Source organism: Mustela putorius, unplaced genomic scaffold (genome assembly GCF_011764305.1).
Source record: "Mustela putorius furo isolate JIRA1106 unplaced genomic scaffold, ASM1176430v1.1 tig00003834_pilon_pilon_pilon, whole genome shotgun sequence".
In the NCBI taxonomy this organism is placed as follows: Eukaryota; Metazoa; Chordata; class Mammalia; order Carnivora; family Mustelidae; genus Mustela; species Mustela putorius.
The window spans coordinates 55,684,606-55,705,619 of record NW_025421987.1 but is presented as its reverse complement, the minus strand read 5'-3'; the positions used below and the strand labels follow the sequence as shown (position 1 = coordinate 55,705,619).

Below are 21,014 nucleotides of genomic sequence, written 5' to 3'. Positions count from 1 at the left end.
TGTGAATTCTATGAAATATTTAATCTTTTAAAGGAAAATGAAATTCTATGATCCTTAACCCACTGAGCCACCCAGGTGCCCCATGACCCTTAAAACATTAAAATGGGGAAATAGAACTGAACCACTCTTAGTAAAAGTGAGAAACATAAGCATATATTTCATTTCCCTATTTAAGGAAATTATTCTTTTTGCTAATATTTTCTGAGTACCAAATATATATCAGGCACTTTCTACATATGGGAAATAAAGCAATCAACAAGACAGACAAAAATCCTTGTGACCACAGATATAATACTGTGGGCAGGGTGAAGAGACAATATTTGTTTAGAAATCAACCTAAAGACAAAAAAGTAGCAAACTTACTATTAAACACTATAAAATTTCCAAATTGTTCTTTCAAATTTTAGCAGAAGCTATTTCTTTAAAATGTTCGAATTTAAGGAGGCCACAGCTGGCAATAACTCAATTGTCATTTTTCCTAGATATAATAAAATGCAAAAAAGAAAGAAGTCCTTCCAGTCCTCAGCAATGTCCACTTTGCGTGAACCCCAGGATCTCTAAGGGCACGCCTTTAGCTTTGGTCCCAGCTGCAGCTTTCCTGTGTGCCAAGCCAACCATTGACTCATCCCTGAAATTAAAGAACTTGACTCTTCTGGAAGACAGCACTCCTGTGTCCATCTCTCCCCAAGATTTCATGGCACCCTTTGGCTCCCTCACTTTGAATATGACAGATCAATTTGGAAATGAAGCTAACATGGTCTGCAGTATCCAAAAGCCCTCAAAGACATCATCCATTGCATTCACTGAAGAAAATGACTCTATCATGCTAAATACATCATTTTCAACATTTCTGGTGTGTAACATAGATAACAATCACATTCAGCAAGTATGGCAAGTGCTGGCGTTGTACAGTGATTCTCCTCTGATTCTAGAAAGGAGCCACTTGCTCACTGAAACACCACAATGCTACTACAAGTATAAACAGGTGGCTCCTGAACCTGAAGACATCTTTACTGGCATAGAGGCTGATCTCACAATAGATCCCCATTGGTTAATGCAAGACCAAATCTCCCTGCAGCTGAACAGAACTGCCACCACACTCAGTACACTGCATATTCAGTACTGCAGTGATGTTCAAGTCACTTTACCAAGGGCAGAAACAAGTCCAGTGAAGCATAAATGGACCATGATTTCCAGAGATAATAATACTAAGCTGGAACGCACTGTTTTGATTGGTGGAACCACTAGCCTAGAATGCCCAGGCCAAGGAGACCCTACCCCACATTTGGAGTGGCTTCTGGCTGATGGGAGTAAAGTGAGAGCCCCATATGTTAGTGAAGATGGACGAATCTTAATAGACAAAAGTGGAAAACTAGAACTCCAGATGGCTGATAGTTCTGACACAGGCGTATACCACTGCATAAGCACCAATTATGATGATGCAGATATTCTCACCTATAGAATCACTGTGGTAGAGCCCTCTTTAGAAGCCCATCATGAAAATGGGGCTCATTATACAGTTTTCACTGGTGAAATACTTGACCTTCCCTGTCATTCTTCTGGTATCCCAGATGCCTCTGTTAGCTGGGTTCTTCCAGGAAACACTGTGCTTTATCAGTCCTCCAGAGACAAGCAAATTCTGAATAATGGCACACTAAGAATATTACAGATCACCCCAAAAAACCAGGGTTATTACTATTGTGTAGCAGCCAACCCATCAGGGGTTGACTTTTTGATTAACCAAGTTTCAGTCAAAACAAAAGGGCAAAGGCCAGTAGAGCTTAACGTAGAAAAAGATGGATCTGGATTTGATGAGGCCAATCCCACTGCCCATCTTAAGGACCCACCAGCTGTGCAACTCCTTACATCTGCTCCAGTGAGAGTCGAGACTGGAAAACAAGTCTTGAGCACAAGTAAAAAGCATAACTATCGTGAGTCAATACACCGGCGGCGAGGAGATTCACTAAATCGACATTTTAGGGAACACAGGAGGCCCTTCTCTTCCTCTGCTCGAAGAATTGACCCACGGCACTGGGCAGCACTTTTGGAAAAAGCTAAAAAGAATACTATACCAGAGAAGCAAGAACATACTACAACAAGACCCCCTCCAGTGGTCACCCAACTCCTGAATATACCTGGTGAAGAAATAGACTCTTCAGGCATGCTCCCTCCAGATGAGGAACTGATGGTCCTGGCAACTAAGGCTCCTAGTGTTCTGGCAAGGACAGTGATTGCCAATTCCAGAAAAATACCTGATACCTCTGTGACAAATATAAGTGCTGTCACTGAAGTCTTTCCAATTGTGGGTCCACAAATCCTACCACCTGAAAAACCAATAGATTTCAAACCATCTCCTATTAAAACTACAACCATGTCAAAGAATATAAACCCAACCTTATTAAGCAAAATGCGAGGCACAATCAATGAAAATTTCTCCACTATCTTTCCTCTATTACCTGAAGCAACACAATTTCAGGAAGCTGACAACACTGGGAAGAAAAAAGAGCATTTACAAAGTACACTCCCAAAAACAATGGGGACTATAAGCAAAGATGTCAATATCAAAATGCTGAGTAGTGCTAACAGCAAAGCTGATATATTCGTAGGGTCAGTAAATGCCACAAATAGTCATCAGACATCTGTAACAAGAGTCAGTGACCCCAGGATCAATCACTTCTATCCATCCATCATTCAAAAGCTTAACACCTCTGAGATACCTTCAGGCCCATACACTGCTGCTCATTCTCAGTCACAGATTCCAAGAAATAGTACAACTAACATCCTGCTAACATCCAGGCACTTTGGAAGACGGAGGAAAATTTGGGGTAGGGGTCGAATTATCAGCCCATATAGAACTCCAGTTCTTCGACAGCATAGATACGGCTTTGTGAGACCAACATTCAGAGTTTCTTCTGAAGAAAGCACTACTGCATTTTCAGCCACAGAGGCCAGTGTGGTGTGCCCATCCTGTTCTCCCAGGGAAAGGCTCACCCATGCTGCAACAGCATTTTCTTTTCCAAGTTCTTCCCCCATCAGGCTCACCAAAGCTGAAAGTGCCAGAGTCACAGAAGAGTCTACAATTCTAGTCCACAATCCATCATTACTATTTGAGAACAAACCAAATGTAAATATTGAGAAAACAATACCCACAATAAAATATTTCAGTGCTAAAAGTACACAAGTGACTCCAACTGATGCAGTTATGACTCATGCCCCCAACTCCTTACCTGAGGAAAAAACTCCTGTTCCAAACAATGATTACCCGAGTGTGTCTAATACCAGCGAACTTCAAAGGGAGTCAATGATTGTATCATCAGTTCCAGATCCCACCACCAAGCCATCTATGTCTACTACTACAGCTATTACAAGATTTTTAAGAAGGAAAATTCCCTGGCATCAGATCTTTGTAAATAACCATGTCCAAAAAGAGAGGTTAAAGAATCAGCATCAATTTAGCTCACCAAAAAACAAAGCCACAGTGCTTACTAAAATATCTCCTGCTTTACCCACGGCTAACGTTTCCCCTTTCCATTTCACAACACTCTCAGCAAGTGTGATGCAAATTCCATCTATAACATCAGCTACAACTCACCAAAATATCACTGAAACACACAGTCCTATAAGTCTCCCAACAATGAAGAAGCTGCCCTTTCCACCAGTTTACCTTACACCTCCTAATATCTCAAGCAATGAACCAAGTACCAATTTCATATCTAAGCAGACAGCCAGGCTAACTGTTCCTCCTACTGCCCCTGCATCAGTCATTATCAGTAAAACCCAAATAGCCAGACCCAGCACACGAAACATACAAAGAAAAAAGGAGCCTCTGAGGAACAGGAATGACCCACACTCCTTTCCCAGTCAGAGTTCTGGCTTCACTGTATCCACTACTATGACACCTCCTGATCTAACTGCGGCTGAAACTTCAACCACGCCCCCCTTAGAAAACATGAAAGGAATTTCAAGTACAATGGATCTTTATCCAAGAATGCTTAGTCTGACAGACATAACTGAAGAAGGACCCCAAGAGAATACTCAGGTTTTGAAGAGCAGAATTGTTTCTGAAATCACTTTGTCTGGCAAACTACACCAGAGCACAACTAGGAACACAATCATTAGACACTCAACCATGCCACCATTCCTGAGTAGTAGTGCTGCTCCAATGCCAATTCCCATCTCCCATCCCTTGAATAATCAAAGTGCTGTCATAGACAACATGGCAACTCCCGCTTTTAGGATGATGACAAATACAGTGGTCAAACCACGTGAACACTCTAGGCACAGTGCTAATCCACAGCAGTTAGCAGTAGAGGTTGCAACATCTCCCAAAGTTCGCCCAAATGTCAAGGTCACAAGTGGAGCCACCCACTTTATCTACTCTAATCTGTTTCATTCTACTTCCATGCCAGCCCCAGTAACAGTTAAACCACAGAATTCTAAACTGACTTCCACTCCGTGGTCAGAAAACCACTTCTGGCAGAAGTCATACCCAGAAACTGCAAACAAAGGCAAAACGCCAATAGTGAGCATATTGCCTAGTCCAGGCTTGCCAGAGGACATCACCCATGCTTCAGACTGGGATATTAAAAAGACTGCAAAGAAAAATGGCTTTGATAAGACACAAATTCAAAAAATAACAACCTCTGAACTCCTTCCCTTTGATTCTTTGTCTAGGAATACATTTGAAAGGCCCAGAATAGTTGGAGGAAAAGCAGCAAGTTTTACTGTTCCTGCTAACTCAGATGCCTTTCTTCCTTGTGAGGCTGTCGGAAATCCCCTGCCCACCATCCTCTGGACTAGAGTATCATCAGGTATCTGACACTCTTGGTGGTTTTTTTGGTTGTATTTTTTTTGTTTTATTATTTATTTATTTATTTATTTATTTATTTACTCTTAGTCTTCCTTAGTCATAAAACAAGGAAAAGATTGTGTTATGTTTCAGGGTTACACATCCAAAGAATCGACACCAGTTTCAAATCTCTCCAGGATACAGAAACTATTGATATTCTCATTAGAAATTTGCTGCGTAACTTTTTTTTGCTCATTAGAAGGTTTTAAAAGATGTTAATTAAGAGTATTTTTTGTAATGCTTTGAAAGCAGATACAAGAAATATGATTTGAAAAATAGAAAGGCCACTGTATTGAACCATTAAGACTTTTCAAATTAAAATTATGGAAATAAAAAATTTTAGGAATATTTTAACACTCTTACCACTAAGTGTCCTAATTTTAAATATATTTGCTCTCAAAAGCCTTACAGTACCCCCAAAGCTTTCTTCTTGAGACTTCCTCTTGAACAATTTGTGTTCTATTTAAACTCTGATGACTTATGACTACAAATTTCTTTCTTATCAGGATTTGATTTATCTAAAAGGAAACAGAATAGCAGATTCCAGGTGCTGTCCAATGGCACCCTCGCCATACAGAGGGTGGGCATTCAGGACCGTGGACAGTACCTGTGCTTGGCATCCAATCCGCTTGGCACCGACCGCCTTCATGTCACGTTATCCGTGGTTTCCTATCCCCCCAGGATCCTGGACAGACATACCAGAGAGATCACAGTCCACTCTGGAAGCACTGTGGAACTGAAGTGCAGAGCTGAAGGTAGACCAAGTCCTACAATTTTCTGGGTTCTTGCAAACCAAACAGTGGTTTCTGAGTCATCTGAGGGGAATGGGCAGACCCTGGTGACATCTGACGGAACGTTGGTCATCCACAATCTCAGCATTTATGACCGGGGCTTTTACAGATGCATGGCCAGCAACTCAGCTGGCCAGGATTCACTGCAGGTCAAAATACAAGTCATCGCCGCCCCACCTGTTATTCTAGAGCAAAAGAGGCAAGTCATTGTAGGGGCTTGGGGTGAAAGTTTGAAATTGCCCTGTACTGCCAAAGGAACTCCTCAGCCTAGTGTTCACTGGGTCCTCTCTGATGGCACTGAAGTGAAACCACTGCAGTTTATAAATCCCAAGTTGTTGTTATTTGCAAATGGGACTCTCTATCTAAGAAATGTAGCCTCTTCAGACAGGGGCACTTATGAATGCATTGCTACCAGTTCCACTGGCTCGGAGAGAAGAGTGGTAATTCTTACAGTGGAAGAGCAAGAAACCATCCCCAGAATAGAATTTGCATCCCAGAGGTGGACCGAGGTGAATTTGGGGGATAAATTACTACTGAACTGCTCAGCCATTGGGGAACCCAAACCCAAAATAATCTGGAGGCTACCATCCAAGGCTGTTGTCGACCAGTGGCACAGGTAAACCATACCTTTGTGTTGAGATTATCTTCTTTATCTATTTTGCTGTACAATTTCTGAAATGGAAAAGGTGATACAGTGAGGCCAACAGTAGATTTAGAGAGCTCATAGACTCTGCACATAAAAGGAACTCTTTCTAAAGAGACCTAATCCTTTTGAGGTTAATGTTACATGTAAAAATGAGGCTTCTTACATGCTTAACTCTAAGGGCCAGCTATTCAATTCTTACTGAATTTACACAATAGTTAAAGGCAGATTAACAATCTCATTTGCTCTCATACTTGTGATAGCTTTAAAATGGTAACCACAGAAAGGTCTTTATAATTTCTCTATCCAAAAAGAGGAGGGAATTTTGTAATGCAATCAAAATTCTGTGTAATTTTGAATACAATTCCCACTACCCGTGCAAAATCCATAATGCAACTATAGAAAGCATTAAATCTCTGATGTGAATAACAGGTAAGTTCAAAATTTAGGTTGTTAAGGAAAAGGTCTAAAACACTTACTGGCTGTTAAGCCAGTTTTGGAAAATGGAAATTTTTATCAAGAGGCATGAAAAAATTTAAGGAATCTCTTAAAAAGTTAACCCAAAGTAAGTATGGAGAGTGTTCTAAAACACGTTACTTGTATCTCAGAATAATCTTAACCAGGTATTTCAACAGATCCTTCAGGTATAAAAACAGCAAAGAAATTAAGTAGGTCGTTTATATTTTGCTTGGGTAAGTATTTATGGGACACATGGTGTTCAAATTGTGGAAGAGGCAGCAGAGTGTATAAAGATCACAGATGGGGCACCTGGGTGGCTGGTCAGTTGAGCGGCTGGCTCTTGACTTCTACTTGGGTCATGCTCTTGGGGTCATGGGATCAAGCCCTACCCCAGGCTCTCTGCTCAGCAGAAGTCTGCTTGAGGTTCTCTCTCTCTCAAACAAATAAATCCTAAAAAATAAATAAAGATCACAGGTGCTACCATGGGCCCACCAGAGGTACTGGCATTTTTTTCTTTTATAATTCACCTTGTTTGCCAACTGAACACCTCAATTATTATTTTGCCACTAAGCTCAAAAAGGTAAGAATATTTTTTACGTAGAAATTTTATATATATCAAATAAAAGGGGCAATTTATTGTAAGAAAAAGAAAGTCCTTGCTGTTTCTATTTCACAGCTTCTAAAGTTTCAATTTTAGATTCTAAAAATGCAAAAACATTCATCATAGCTATGTTTATGAGAGCATACCCCACCCATGACCAGACTAAGCAAAACCCTGTCACTTTCTTAAAGCCTACTTGTCACCTGAATGAAAAAGCCTTTTCTGGGTTTTTAAATAGTCTCAGACTTGGAATACCACCCGTCTTTCTCCAGTACTTTCAACACATGTGACCTGTTTCAGCACAGAATGGTTTCCTCTCCGTCAGAGCCTCGCTCTTCAGAACCTCAGAGCTTGTTACAAAAGCAGCTCGGGTCTCAGCCCAGACGTGCTGTGTCAGAATCTGCACTTTAAAAAGATACCTGGATGAATCACATGCTCCATAAAATCTGAGAAGCATTGCTTTAGAAGGTCTACAGATGCTTTCTTTTACTTGGGGAACGCTCTATTTTTTTTTTTTTAAAGTAAATTTTCTCTGAAAAACATCACTTTATCAAAAGTAACAGTTATAGTCTCTTCTTACATATTACCACCTCCAGATGCATCAGATTTGGGGATGGGACAAGGTCACTCTAAATCAGTGATTTTCCAAGGATGCAGTCCTCTTGCCAGTAGCATTAGCGTTGCCTAAGAACTCGGTGAGTCAGAAACCGATTCTCTTTTAATAAGTGATCTGTGTTCTTAAAAGCCTTCTAGGTGATTTTAGTGCCTGCTAAAATTTGAGACTGGTTCTCAAACTTTCTTGTTCGTAAGAATCACAGTCACCTGGGACATTTGTTACTCAGTGGGTTCCCAGATCCCTGCCCAGATCGAGTTAATCAGAATCTCTGAAAAGTAAAGCCAGGAAACATGCATGTTAAATGAGGCAGGCGCCATGTGATACTGACGCCCGGGATCAGAGAACTGTTTTTGAGAGCCAAGACTGAGAATAGTGGTTCTCAGACTTGGCTGAACAAGAGAACCGTTGGAAAACTGAGACTCCTGATGCCTAGGGCCACACTCCACGCCAATTATATCAAATTCTGGAGGTGAGCCTCGTCTGATGCTCCATAAATGATTTTCATATGCATCTAACTTTGAGAAGCATTAGAAAGGAATATCAGATGGTAGTAGAACATGGTGAAAAACAAGAGTTTGGGAACCAGCCTGTGACCTGAGGCGTTACTAAAGCTATTAAAGTGTCTAAATACTAATGCTCTCTAAATAAAGTATTCCCGGCTGTACAGTGAGGAACTACTTAAAGATTTAAAAATAACAGCAGTACCTTTTGTAATGTACCACAATGATCCCGGTTTTAGCACCAATTCAATTTCCGCCAGTCTTTCTGAAAAGCTAAATTTGGTTTTAGCAGGAAAGATGTGCCATCTGGTGGCTCACTGTGGTAATGGCATGCTGTATAATAACTCCATGGAGAAAAACTGTACTGCACACAGCTGGACAAAACGCAGAGACCAATCGCTTTACAGCTGCTCGCAAAGGTCAGATGCGGCAGGAGGCTTCTAACGAGTCTTACCCTGGCACCTCCTCTCTTCATAGCAAAGCTGAACTTATTTTGCAACAAAATAACTCTTAATTATTTTGTTACTAAACTTTTTAAAAAAAATAGAATCTGGCATCTTTTCTGAGCCAAGTCTGCATGGAACCATAGAAGTTCTTTATGGACACATCACAAGGCAATTATTTGATCCGTAAAATGGTCAAGAAAGTCCTGTGTCTAAGGCATCCAATATTTCTAGCATTCTCAGCATTGTATCTTCCAAACCACCATTGTAAAGGAGTTTCATTTCACTAAAATCTAACTGTTGTTAATTTTCTCTCTCAGGAAATGGCTTAAGTAGTGCTGATTTTAATTTTATTGCAACAGTTTAAGAGAATGTCCATAAAGCAAATCCTATGTAAATAAGGACAACTCCCCTCACCCCTTGCTAAGAGCTGCATACTCAAATCTGTCTCTTATCTCCTTAGAATGGGCAGCCGCATCCATGTCTACCCAAATGGATCCTTGTTTATTGGCTCAATAACAGAGAAAGATGGTGGTGACTACTTGTGTGTGGCCAGAAACAAAATGGGGGACGATCTGATACTGATGCATGTGAGCCTCCGACTGAAACCAGCCAAAATTGATCACAAGCAACATTTTAAAAAGCAAGTATTTCATGGGAAAGATTTTCAAGTTGACTGTGAGGCTTCCGGCTCCCCAGTGCCTGAGATATCTTGGAGTTTGCCTGATGGAACGATGATAAACAATGTGATGCAAGCTGATGACAGTGGCCGCAGGACCAGGAGGTATACCCTTTTTGACAATGGAACCTTGTACTTGAACAAAGTTGGGATAGCAGAGGAAGGAGATTATACTTGCTATGCCCAGAACACTCTGGGGAAGGATGAAATGAAGGTGCACCTAACAGTGATAACAGCTGTCCCACGGATCCTCCAGGGTTACAAGACCAACACGAGAATCAGGGCTGGAGACACAGTGGTCCTTGACTGTGAGGTCATTGGTGAACCCAAACCAAAAATATTTTGGTTGCTGCCTTCCTATGACATGATTTCATTCTCTAAGGATAGGTACACATTCCATGCCAATGGGTCTTTGTCCATCAACAAAGTGAAATTGCTCGATTCTGGAGAATATGTGTGTGTGGCCCGAAATCCCAGTGGGGATGACACCAAAATGTACAAGCTGGATGTTGTCTCCAAACCTCCACTGATCAACGGTCTGTATACAAACAGAACGGTCATCAAAGCCACAGCTGTGAGGCATTCCAAAAAACATTTTGACTGCAGAGCCGAAGGAACACCTTCTCCTCAAGTCATGTGGATCATGCCGGACAATATTTTCCTCACAGCCCCATACTATGGAAGCAGAATCACAGTCCATAAAAATGGAACCTTGGAAATTAGGAATGTGAGGTTTTCAGATTCGGCAGATTTTATCTGTGTGGCTCGGAATGAAGGAGGAGAGAGCGTGCTGGTGGTACAGTTAGAAGTACTGGAAATGCTACGACGACCAACATTCAGAAATCCATTTAACGAAAAGATTGTTGCCCAGCTTGGAAAGTCCACAGCATTGAATTGTTCCGTTGATGGAAACCCGCCACCTGAAATAATCTGGATTTTACCAAATGGCACCCGATTTCCCAATGAACCGCAAACTTCTCAGTATCTGATAGCAAGCAATGGTTCTTTTATCATTTCTAAAACGACTCGGGATGATGCAGGGAAATACCGGTGTGCAGCAAGAAATAAAGTTGGCTACATTGAAAAATTAATTGTGTTAGAAATTGGCCAGAAGCCAGTGATTCTTACTTATGCACTAGGAACAGTTTACTGTATCACTGGAGAATCTCCATCACTGCACTGTGTGTCCGATGGAAGCCCTAAGCCACATACCAAATGGACTACGCCAAGCGGTTATATAATAGATAGGCCTCAAAGCAGTGGAAAATACGTACTGCATGAAAATGGCACGTTAGTCATTAAAGAAGCAACTGCTTATGACAGAGGAAACTATGTCTGTACGGCTCAAAATAGCATTGGCCATGCACTGATCACTGTTCCAGTAATGGTTGTAGCCTACCCACCCAGAATTACAAATCGCCTACCCAGGAGCATTCTCACGAGGATAGGAGCAGCCGTCCGACTCCGATGTGTGGCCCTGGGAGTCCCCAAGCCAGAAATCACATGGGAGCGGCTGGACCATGCCTTGCTCTCAATGACAAATAAAAGGGGGACTCACGGACTTGAGCCTTTTCACCCCCAAGGTACCCTCACCATTCAGAATCCCCAAACCTCGGATTCTGGGATCTACAAGTGCACAGCAAGGAATCCACTTGGTATTGATTATGCAACAACGTATGTTCAGGTAATCTGACCTGAAATAAAAATTGAACAGAGTCAACATCTGGACAGAGTTTATTTTTTGGAAGAAGTTTAATCAAAGGCAGCCATAGGCATGTAAATGAATTTGAGTACATTTACAATATTAAATTTATAATGGACATGCAAAAGAAAAAAAAACCTTGTAAATAAATGCAGTATGACTGATGGTGATTTCATTAATTGATCTCCAAACAAACTTTTAACTTAAGGCACTTTTATTTTGCCAACAAATAACAATGAACATTAAGGTAAAACTGTCCACCATAAAATAACAAATGGCTAATGTATCTGAATTCTTCATTAAAGAATGGACTTTTTTCTTTCACTACCAGTTGCCTAGTGTCTACCTTCTATCAATGTTACAAGCATGGGACTGAGAAGAGAGACAATGGAAAAGATTAAATTTGCAGTCTTGATTGTAAATTCACCATTTTGATGTACAGGTATTCTGTGTCTGGTTTAGAAATATTTTAGTAAAACCTAGAGAAAAAAAACCGAACAGTTTTGATTATGATTCTCTATTTTGTGTACATGGAAAATTTTCATTGATGGGGAATGCAAAAATGTTTTAATAACTGCATTTAAAATACATGTAAAAAGCAACTTAACACCTATACGTCATAAAAGGTGAAAAGAGGGTTGAAGACTTCATTACTGAAATAAACTCGTTAAAAATTAGGCTTCAAAAATACAGTGAAACTTCCTCACTTCAAAATCAAGCACAGGCATCCTTGTTTGGAGCTCTTTATAAGGAAAATATTCTGAGGAGGAACCATTGCTTTATCAACATGTTATCTCATTAAGTGATAATACTTTATGGGAGAGGAAAATGGGAAAATCTAGATCTGATATATAAATACATATAATGAAGTTTCATTGTACTTAAAATTTGATCAAACGTACACAAAATGTTGCTTTTTGTAACCCAATGTGAATTGAGTTGGGGAACATTATGATTGATTTTTTCTAATTCCTGAGGCTGGGATGTTCCAGTGTAATTTGTCCAGAATTTATTCAAATATTTGCCAGTTATTTAAAGTGGAAAAAAAAATGCCATAGGTCTTCCTCGGATATCTCAGCACACAAAACACAACAATTTTGTCCTGCTGATGGGGGGGCTTGCTTCATTGCGTTTTCAGCTGGCTCCACCTAAGAGGTGACCTGACTGCCATTATCTCGGATGCTGGCACCCTGTGGCCACAAGGGTCAAAGGACTCTCATTCTCACGGTGACCTCTTTCCACTTCCCGGCCAAAAGGAGTACGTAAGAGTGACAAATGGACGGTACTAGGAATGAGACTCGAGTGTAAACAGGTCTGTCTAAAGAATTCTGACGCCCAACTACATTCAATTTCAAAGTCTTATTTTTAAGTGGAAAGGAGGTCTTCATCTTATCCTAAGATAATTTCCTACATTAAAAAGCAAATTGCCAGTTTCTGTCAAAGGATAGGGTTTTCCCTTGTGTGTGATCATTTTAATGCAAATTAATGCACTTGCTAATAAGAAAGAAACCTCTCAGGATGTGGGTTTCAGTGGAAGTAAACAGGCTAAAGACTAGATTAAAAATTCCAGTTGTTCTCTTTATAATGCACAGGGGTAAGCCAGTCCCAGGTTTTTCCTCAACTTTCCATAGAATCTGAACTACAGAGCCTTACCATGACTTAGCTTGTCACCTGAAAAGAAAAGGACACAACAAGAAAAAAAGTATACCCCACAGCTTTCATGTGCAAAATGATTATTAATAAATTAATTTCAGTACCTTATGCAAAATATAAAGTGCATACGAATGCTATGCAATTATAACACTCATTCTTGAAACAATATGACTGCTGTTTGCGATACTGAACTTTAAAAATATATGGTTCAAATTGAAAACTGGCATTTTAAATACCAATCATTCTCAAAAAGGAAATCAGGACGGAACAGAACTTACTCACTAGGCACAACATTCACATTTCGGTTGTTTTGCCAAGGCAATCATTATATGAATAGATTACTTTGAAGAAAAATAACTTCATGGACTCTATGCAGGATTCTCAAGAGGAAAACAAAAACAAAAACAAAAACAAAACCTGATATACAAAACCAGCTGAAAAGTAAAGATCTGTCTTCTGAAAGCAGATAGAGTATGTTAATTTCGTGAAAAGAATGGTCTTTAATGTTTTGGCAAAGTCTTTTCCAGCCCAGAGTAAACATGAAATGAGCAGGCTGGAGGGAACTATTTCACAGTGTACAAAGCAGTTCACATGGATGCTGCCACAGCAAAAGTAAGCGGACATGTATTTGAGGTCGTTTGCATGAGTCAAACTTTGCAATAAGTAACTCACCTAGGAAGATATAAATTATTTATATAATGATTTGCAAAAGAAATAATCTAAAGTCGTACTAGCTACATTTTAAAAAAGTAGTTCTACATGGTTTGCTCATTATAGACAAATCTATTCACAGTATGCTCAACTACATTACATGTAAAATCATATGGCAAAAGGAAATGAATTAACACAAAACATGGGAAAATATCCCCCACATGTTTTAAAATGCCCTGCAATTTTCACATTCAAAATTTTATGCATCTAAATCTAAAAAAATATTATATGGAATACTCTTAAGTTACACAAACTGATAATAATTTACTGTATTTTTTTACTCTAATAGGAGCAAATTACCACATACTTCAACAAAGTTAAAATAGTTACTATTTCTTTATAATAAATTTGATGTATAATTTACTTGTGCTTTTTGCACCAATTTATAAATACAGTATATGCAATACACAACCAAGACACCAACATTAATAATTAAATTCAAAATAGCAAATACTTACCATACAAAATAAACAGCAAATACATCTTTATGAAAACCAGAGCCTTCTGGACTTGGGGGCCAGATTCTCTGGAAACCACATCAAATTTGAGCACTTGGAATCTCAGGCCAGCAGCAGGATTGTTTTTTCTCAAGTTGGCATAAGGTTCAGGAGAACCAAGAGTCATTTTTGCCAACTCTAGCAATAAAGAGTTGGAACAATCCCACTGTGGTTCGTTCAAGCCTTTAGAATTGACATGTTGTACCTTTACAAAGACTCTGGCCAATGCTCCCGCCACTGAAAACAAATCCGAGTACAGCTACTTCTAAGAGGCTTCCACATATCTGAGGGTGGCTCTCATGGAAGCCTGGGTTGAAGTTCTTGGTCTAAGAAGTTTAAGTACTAAGCAACAATCTGTTTCAGCACCTTTTGACCACAACAAAAGCAAAGAAAAATCCTACATAAATAAGAACACAGTTTATAAAGTGCTTATGAAATTACAAACATTTCAAATCAGAGCAATGCAAATAGATGTCCTTTTCACCACCAAAGGTGAAAGCAGAATAAAGGGGTCACTCTCCTGTTAAGATCTGACACGCCTTTCAAATCAGTAGTTTGGTCCAGCACAGTTTGGGGGGAAGAAGAAAACAACAAACTTCATCATTAATGAATACATACATATTTTAAATCCACCATAATTCATTCTTTCTGTGAGATTCAAAAAAAAGCACCAATTTCAAATGATCTGCTACCACGCTCTTCCTGGAGTAGGCCCACATGATCCACATTTTCATACCTACTTTAAAGTTGAATTTAACCAAAAAACCCCAAACCACACTTCCTCCTTTTTGTTTTAAATACCTCCTCTATATGAAATGTAGCACAAAATATAAGAAAACTTCAAAGAAAGGAAAGAACAAAGGGACATTCCCAGAGATGACTGATGCATTAAATTTGATTTCAGTGCAAACATAAAACTCTATGTCTTGTCCTCTTCCAGATTCAGAAGTGTGATGGATGCCCATAGGGAGTCACTCCTTGCTGTGGCTGGTTACCTAATGGGAAAAATAAATTCAAATAAAATCGCAAATGCAAAATTATGCCACAGATAGGTGTTACCCTCTTGTTCTCCATACCAGTCTTAAGAATAGGAGAACAGACTAACTGGCCAAGGAGTGCACACTAGCTGAGGGACCTGAGTGGGAAGGTCCGAACACTGTAACCACATGCACAACGCGTGCCCTCCACGGCGCCCGACTCTCCCTCAGAGCTGTCAGAGTCCTACACCAGCCAGACAAAGCCTGTGGACCGTAACCAGCACCTCTAAAGCCTGTGTGTCTCAACTAAGAAACAACTCAATACTAACATACAAAAGGGCTCTGAGTATTGTAAAATACTGAAAGTTCCCAAAACGTTTATGAAACAGATCAGAGATTGGACTTTAACACGCACATTATAGTAAGTGAGAGAAGTGGCATGAAATAGGGTAATCTTCTACAAATGGCCATATAAGATATGTAAGAGGGAAGTGTGTAAGGGTGTCCACACGTGCAACAGTGGCTATGTGCATGACTCAGGTGTGTGCCTATCTATGGGTATATGTACATGTGTGCAAACTCACACACACACATACACACAAACAGAAAAACTAAAAAAGAGCAGGCAACCAAAAAAATGACAGGGACTTAGAAATAACTACTGCTTCCCCAACTCTGGTGGGACTATTTCAATTCAGAGGCTCCATTCACACGGGTTAGGATGCAAAAGGAGCCTCTGGAGTTGTGCAGTGGGCAGTTCAACAGCAGAGGTTGGCATACTGTTAATAGCAGGGAGCAGAGTGTAGTGAAGAGGTAGGCTCTGGAAGGGAACCATCTGAGTTCAAGTCCCAGCTCTGCCCCTTACCTATAGCTGAATAACCTTGTGCAGATGAGTCAATCTCCCTTTTCTTTAGCTGTTTCCTCATCTATGGTATGGGAATAGTAATACCTTGGCTCATGGGGCAGTTTAGCAATTAAGCGCATTAATCTATGTAAAGTCAGAGTGCCTGGGTCCCAGAAAGAGCTCCATAAATGACAGATGGAAAAAACAAAACAAAACAAAAAAACCCTGCACATCATGAGCTCTGGGAAACAGGAAATAGTAGATACACTCCCAAAATAGGTGTCACTGCATAAAACTCATAGGTACTTACTTCTAAGCACTAGAAAAAAATCTAAACTCTAAGCATATTGTCTCTGCCTTAAAATTAGATTGCCCCTTCAGCCATGTGAAAGTAGGAATTCTTGAATAAAACAACAGAATTTTAACCACACATATAACAGACCACACCTACTGAAGAGTAGTTAGAAAAGAAGACCAATCTAAATGATTAAACAAACGAAATGAGGTTAAAAGAGGGGAATATTTTTAAAGAAAAGAAAGAAAAAAGAAGAACAAAACAAAACAAAAATACCTCAGTTATGCCCTGGTAGAGACACAAGGTATATGAGGGGCGTTTTCTCTGCCAGGAAATCAACACAGATAGCAGCCAGGCAGAAAATTAAGACCAAACCCAAGTGGCCCCTCAATCCTAACTGACCCTCCTCCTGACAGGATCCTACCAGAGTCCCACAGCTGTCTTTAGGACTAGCTGGCCTTCACTCCATACCTCCAACGCACGTAATAGGGACCTAGGAGAAACTGCCAGTACCCCTAGTCTCCTCACTGCATGAGCGAACAAGTACACGATCCAGATAATGGTGGGAGTGTTGGAACCGAATTCAGACTTCCCAAGCCCCAGGCCAATATTCTTTCCATCACAGGGGGCTGGTTCCCATTTCTAAAAATATCTCCTATGACAGCAGCACATGGGGGATTCTATTCATGAGTGCTCAAGGATGGCATCTAGAAGGGTGTGCTAGAATGCATTGTTGGCATCGAGCTAGAAAGCATGATTTAAAAAAAAAAAAAAATCACACCAGCACAGCCAGCAAAATTAGTGGGGACAAAGTGCCCTGCTCTGCTGCCTGTAGTTTAGCAGGTTGTGAATTCTCTGCACTGCTGTCAGAAGGACAGGACCGCACAGTGGCAAGAACAGTCATGGCCCTAGTGGCCAGGATACAGGTCTAGGGCTGGCCACTCTCGACGGGAGACTCTGGGGAGGCCACCTCCTTTGTCTGCATGCTTGAGGCATCAGCCGAGTTGGTCTCTGCACCTTCCAGCTTGATATAAAGAGTACCTGCACCTCCCCATGGGTCTCCCCCATGAAAAGACACATTTCCAGGTACAGACAGAAGCAAGAAGAAAACATCTTCACTGAATTCAGAAAAAGACCAAGACTTTGCAGCGGCAGCGGGAGAGTGGGCAAGCATTACACCCAAACCAAGCCAAGCCAAGCCAAGCCAAGCCAATCCAGCCTGGACTCGAATGAAGATGAACATGGTACTGAAGGAAGACGGTGCAGTGTGTGAGGAGCCGCCAGGTGTGTTCTGCTCGCGAGGAGCCATGTGCTCTGTGACGTGGTATACTTACTGGAAAGCTGCTTCTGGAGCTGCCGCACCAGGGCCGCCGTCTGCTGCTGCTGCTGGGTCTGTTGCAAGCCTTGCCTGGGGAACTGGAAATGTGACAGAAGACAGGATGGTGGTCAGCCTGCACGGCCTGGAGTGGACGAGGACAGGGACTACGAGCCGGGCTCGGTCCACAACACACCGCCCACATTTTCCCATCAAGGTGCCAAGCCCAGCAGGCGTACATTAATTTTTGTCTACACCCTGATGTACACCTGGGGAGCATCTGAAGTGTCCAATCCTTTCAAAATCCCACTCTCTGGGTGGTCACTTCACATTTATTGGAAGACGCGTGATGAAGGAGTCCACTCCAGGGGTGGCCCCAGATGTCAGACCTCCTTGTTATCTCCTCCTTCACGAGCTGGCCAGTTAGGGTCATGCCATCATAAACCATTTTCCTTGGCCACGTCAAAGCTCTCTGATGGGAGGATTTGTTCAAGCACCACAGGCCTTGCCTTGTATGGATGGAGACAAGAATCTGGTGAGGCAGAGCAATGCCCTCCGTCTAGGACCCACTTGGAGCTATGCCCTCCCAGGAGATGCTGGATGAAGGTCAGCCAGTGTTATTATTTTCTCAGATACAAAGCAGGAGAACAGCGTCTTGCCCATTTTTTGTTTTTTCTTTCTATTGACCGAATCAAGAGGGAAAAATAAAGTAAAACTCCAACTTTCATTCATGTGGAAATGTTAGTAAAATAAAGTGCTTTCTTTTCTATTCAGTGGTTTCTATGTTTATTTGGAAATACTACCTATTTAACAAAACCAAATATGCTACCATGTACTCAGCAGTGTTCTAGACACTGTATGTATACATTAGCCCACTTACACCTGAACAGATGATACCTACCCTCAATCCTTTACCCGAAGTCCTTGTATATACAATTTACTATGACACATCCATAATATACAGACTGACCAAGTCCTAAGACAGTACTACATAATTAGACACTAAATTTCTTCAACAAAACACACAACTAGTCCTATCAGGCAGAATAAATGAAAAAAGATTTAGGTCTGTTCAGGTCGGCCTTTGCTATTCAGTAAGTTACAAATAAAATTTCCATTTCAAAATAAAATGCTTTAATCAGTTTGAATTTTAGAAATGAATATAAGGGATTGTGAACCTCTACTACTATTACTCTCATTTTACAGCTGAGGGAAACGAGACTCCACGGTGTGCAGTCACTTGCCCGTGATCCCTGTAAGTAATGGGGCAGGGATTCAGACAAAGCCTTCTGGATTCAGAACTTTCTACCTTAACTGTGATCCAGTGTTATCTTTAATTGGGAATATTAGTTTCCAAGTATTAATTTACTTGGAAATAAACACAGATTCCAAATGGTGGGCTGCAAGAATGTCTAACCTTTTTTTTGGTTAAAGACTTTATTTATTAGAGAGCAAGCGCACATGCACACAGCCAGGGGGAATGGCAGAGGAAGAGGGAGAAGCAGACTCCTCGCTGAGCAGAGAGCGGGATGTGGGGCTTGATCCCAGGACCCTGGGATCATGACCTGAGCCGAAGGCAGAAGCTTAACCAACTAAGCCACCCAGGTGCCCGATGTCTAAACTTATCACTTTACTAACTAACATACTGCCGTACCCAGTGCATAAATATCTAACATTCATTCATTCAACAGATACTTAGCTGTCTTCTTTTATACTCATTTAAAATCTGCTCCAAAGAGAGTAATTCGCAGAATAAAACATGGTAGCGATCCCCTCAGTATATTTTGAGGAACCTGGGGGGTAACCAATACATAGGAAGCTCACGTGCACGGGTGTGTGAGTACGCATGCACATGTGTTAGCAGGTAGCGGGTGTTCTGCTGGGTGGTCTGAAGAGAGGATAGCCTCCGGAGGACCCCTAAGACTATTAGGGGGGATCTGCAAACTCAAAACCATTTTCATAATAACCCTAAGGCATTAGTTGTTCTCCTTCTCCTTGTCTCAGGAACACACAGTGCAGATTTTCAGAAGCTATATAACATGTGATATTGCAACAATGTCTTCAATTTATTCAAACTAACTTTTAAAAATGTAAACAAGGTCATTCTCCTCACTAATATTTATTTTGAAAAGTATTTTATATATTTATTATTCATAAAATTGTTATTTCTGGTTAAAATCTAATGAGAAGTTTAAGTATATTAGCAGATATTGGTAAAATTTTTTTAATTTCCAATACAATAAGTATCAATAGACATGCATAAGCTCTTTGGGCCCACAGTAATTTTTGAATGAGAAGTGGTTCCAAGGCCAGAAACTGAGACCAGTTCTTTCTGCACTCTCCACCCCCTACCACCAAGAATACAGCTGCAGTCCACAGTCTCCTCAGTTGTGGTATTTTCCTTCTGTTTCTCTCAAGGCCACTCTGATACAAAATTTTCCTTGCTTCCACCTGTATATGAATATCAGCAGGAAAGAGACCCAATTTACAACTTCCCTGGGGCCTGGGCACCTAGAGCCAAGGAAAGAGAGCATGCCACCAGCTCCCCACAGAAACCTCAGTGGGGAGCATTTCAAATCAACTCACTGAACTTTTGCAAAAAACTGGCTAAAGAGGCATAAAGCCATCAGGAGAAATTTAAAGAGTCATCATCACAGGCTCTTCAACTGACTTCCTTAGTTAAAATTTCTGGGGGGCAAATGTGCTAGAAATCTGTATTTTCAAATTGTTCCCTTAGGTAGTCTGATGCTTGGCTAGATTTTGGAGTCACCCCTGTAGTGGGAGCTGGAACTTTTAATTTACCAAGACAGGTCAGTTCATGGGACAACTGAGGCTTACTGGAAGTAAAATAAATCTAAAAACCACAGTCTGTGTATGTTTGATCTTCCCTCCTTAAATCTGATAAATAAAGATGAAAGATTTTTCTGGACTCTATCTATACAGGAGATATTCACAGTTTTGCTCACCTCTGTGCCTCTGCAAATGTTTACCCCTCCTCCTAGAAAACCTTCCTCCCCCCTTCATCCTACCCTACAAGCTCCTAAAAATCTGCTTGTCCTTCAAAGATCAGCTTCAAAGATCTGCTTACCTCCTCCCTTAGGAATTTGAAGAGCACATCACTGCTCTTGTATCCTGTGGAAATGCCTTCACTATCAAATACGGTATAATGTGACAATTGCTTCTCTCCCTAGTATTCCAGATTTTGCTCTTCTTGGGGACAGGAGCTGTGCCATGCTCCTGCTGCAACCATAAGACAAATCACAAAGCTCAACAATGTCCCTCAGGTACAGCCAACTAGCCCACAAGGCAGAGCTACTCTCCACTAAACATATTCACTGCTAAACTCCAAACAGTAATTTAAAAATTTATTATGATGTATTTGGACTAATCTCAAAATCCCTATTTTGACAACACATGCTTATTCAAGAATATTCAATTT

At 40.8% G+C, this 21,014-nt stretch overlaps 2 protein-coding genes across 9 annotated transcripts in view; one reads left to right on the top strand and one right to left on the bottom strand.

The window, feature by feature from the left end:
• The window catches only part of IGSF10 (immunoglobulin superfamily member 10), a 50,052-nt gene extending 36,962 nt beyond the window's left edge, over positions 1 to 13,090 (top strand). Inside the window, exons 5-7 of the mRNA XM_004755549.3 lie at positions 483 to 4,811; positions 5,356 to 6,256; positions 9,366 to 13,090. Of these exons, the coding sequence (XP_004755606.1) occupies positions 483 to 4,811; positions 5,356 to 6,256; positions 9,366 to 11,274 (7,139 nt within the window). The 3' untranslated portion in view covers positions 11,275 to 13,090. The remainder of the gene's footprint in view (positions 1 to 482; positions 4,812 to 5,355; positions 6,257 to 9,365) is intronic.
• A 326-nt stretch (positions 13,091 to 13,416) lies between these two features.
• The window catches only part of MED12L (mediator complex subunit 12L), a 324,346-nt gene continuing 316,748 nt past the window's right edge, over positions 13,417 to 21,014 (bottom strand). For all 8 annotated transcript variants that reach the window (XM_045088517.1, XM_045088516.1, XM_045088523.1 and 5 more), the window contains 2 exons: positions 17,595 to 17,676; positions 13,417 to 15,139 (listed from right to left, as the gene is read on the bottom strand). In XM_045088517.1, coding sequence (XP_044944452.1) covers positions 15,087 to 15,139; positions 17,595 to 17,676 — 135 coding nt within the window. In that variant the 3' untranslated portion in view covers positions 13,417 to 15,086. The remainder of the gene's footprint in view (positions 15,140 to 17,594; positions 17,677 to 21,014) is intronic.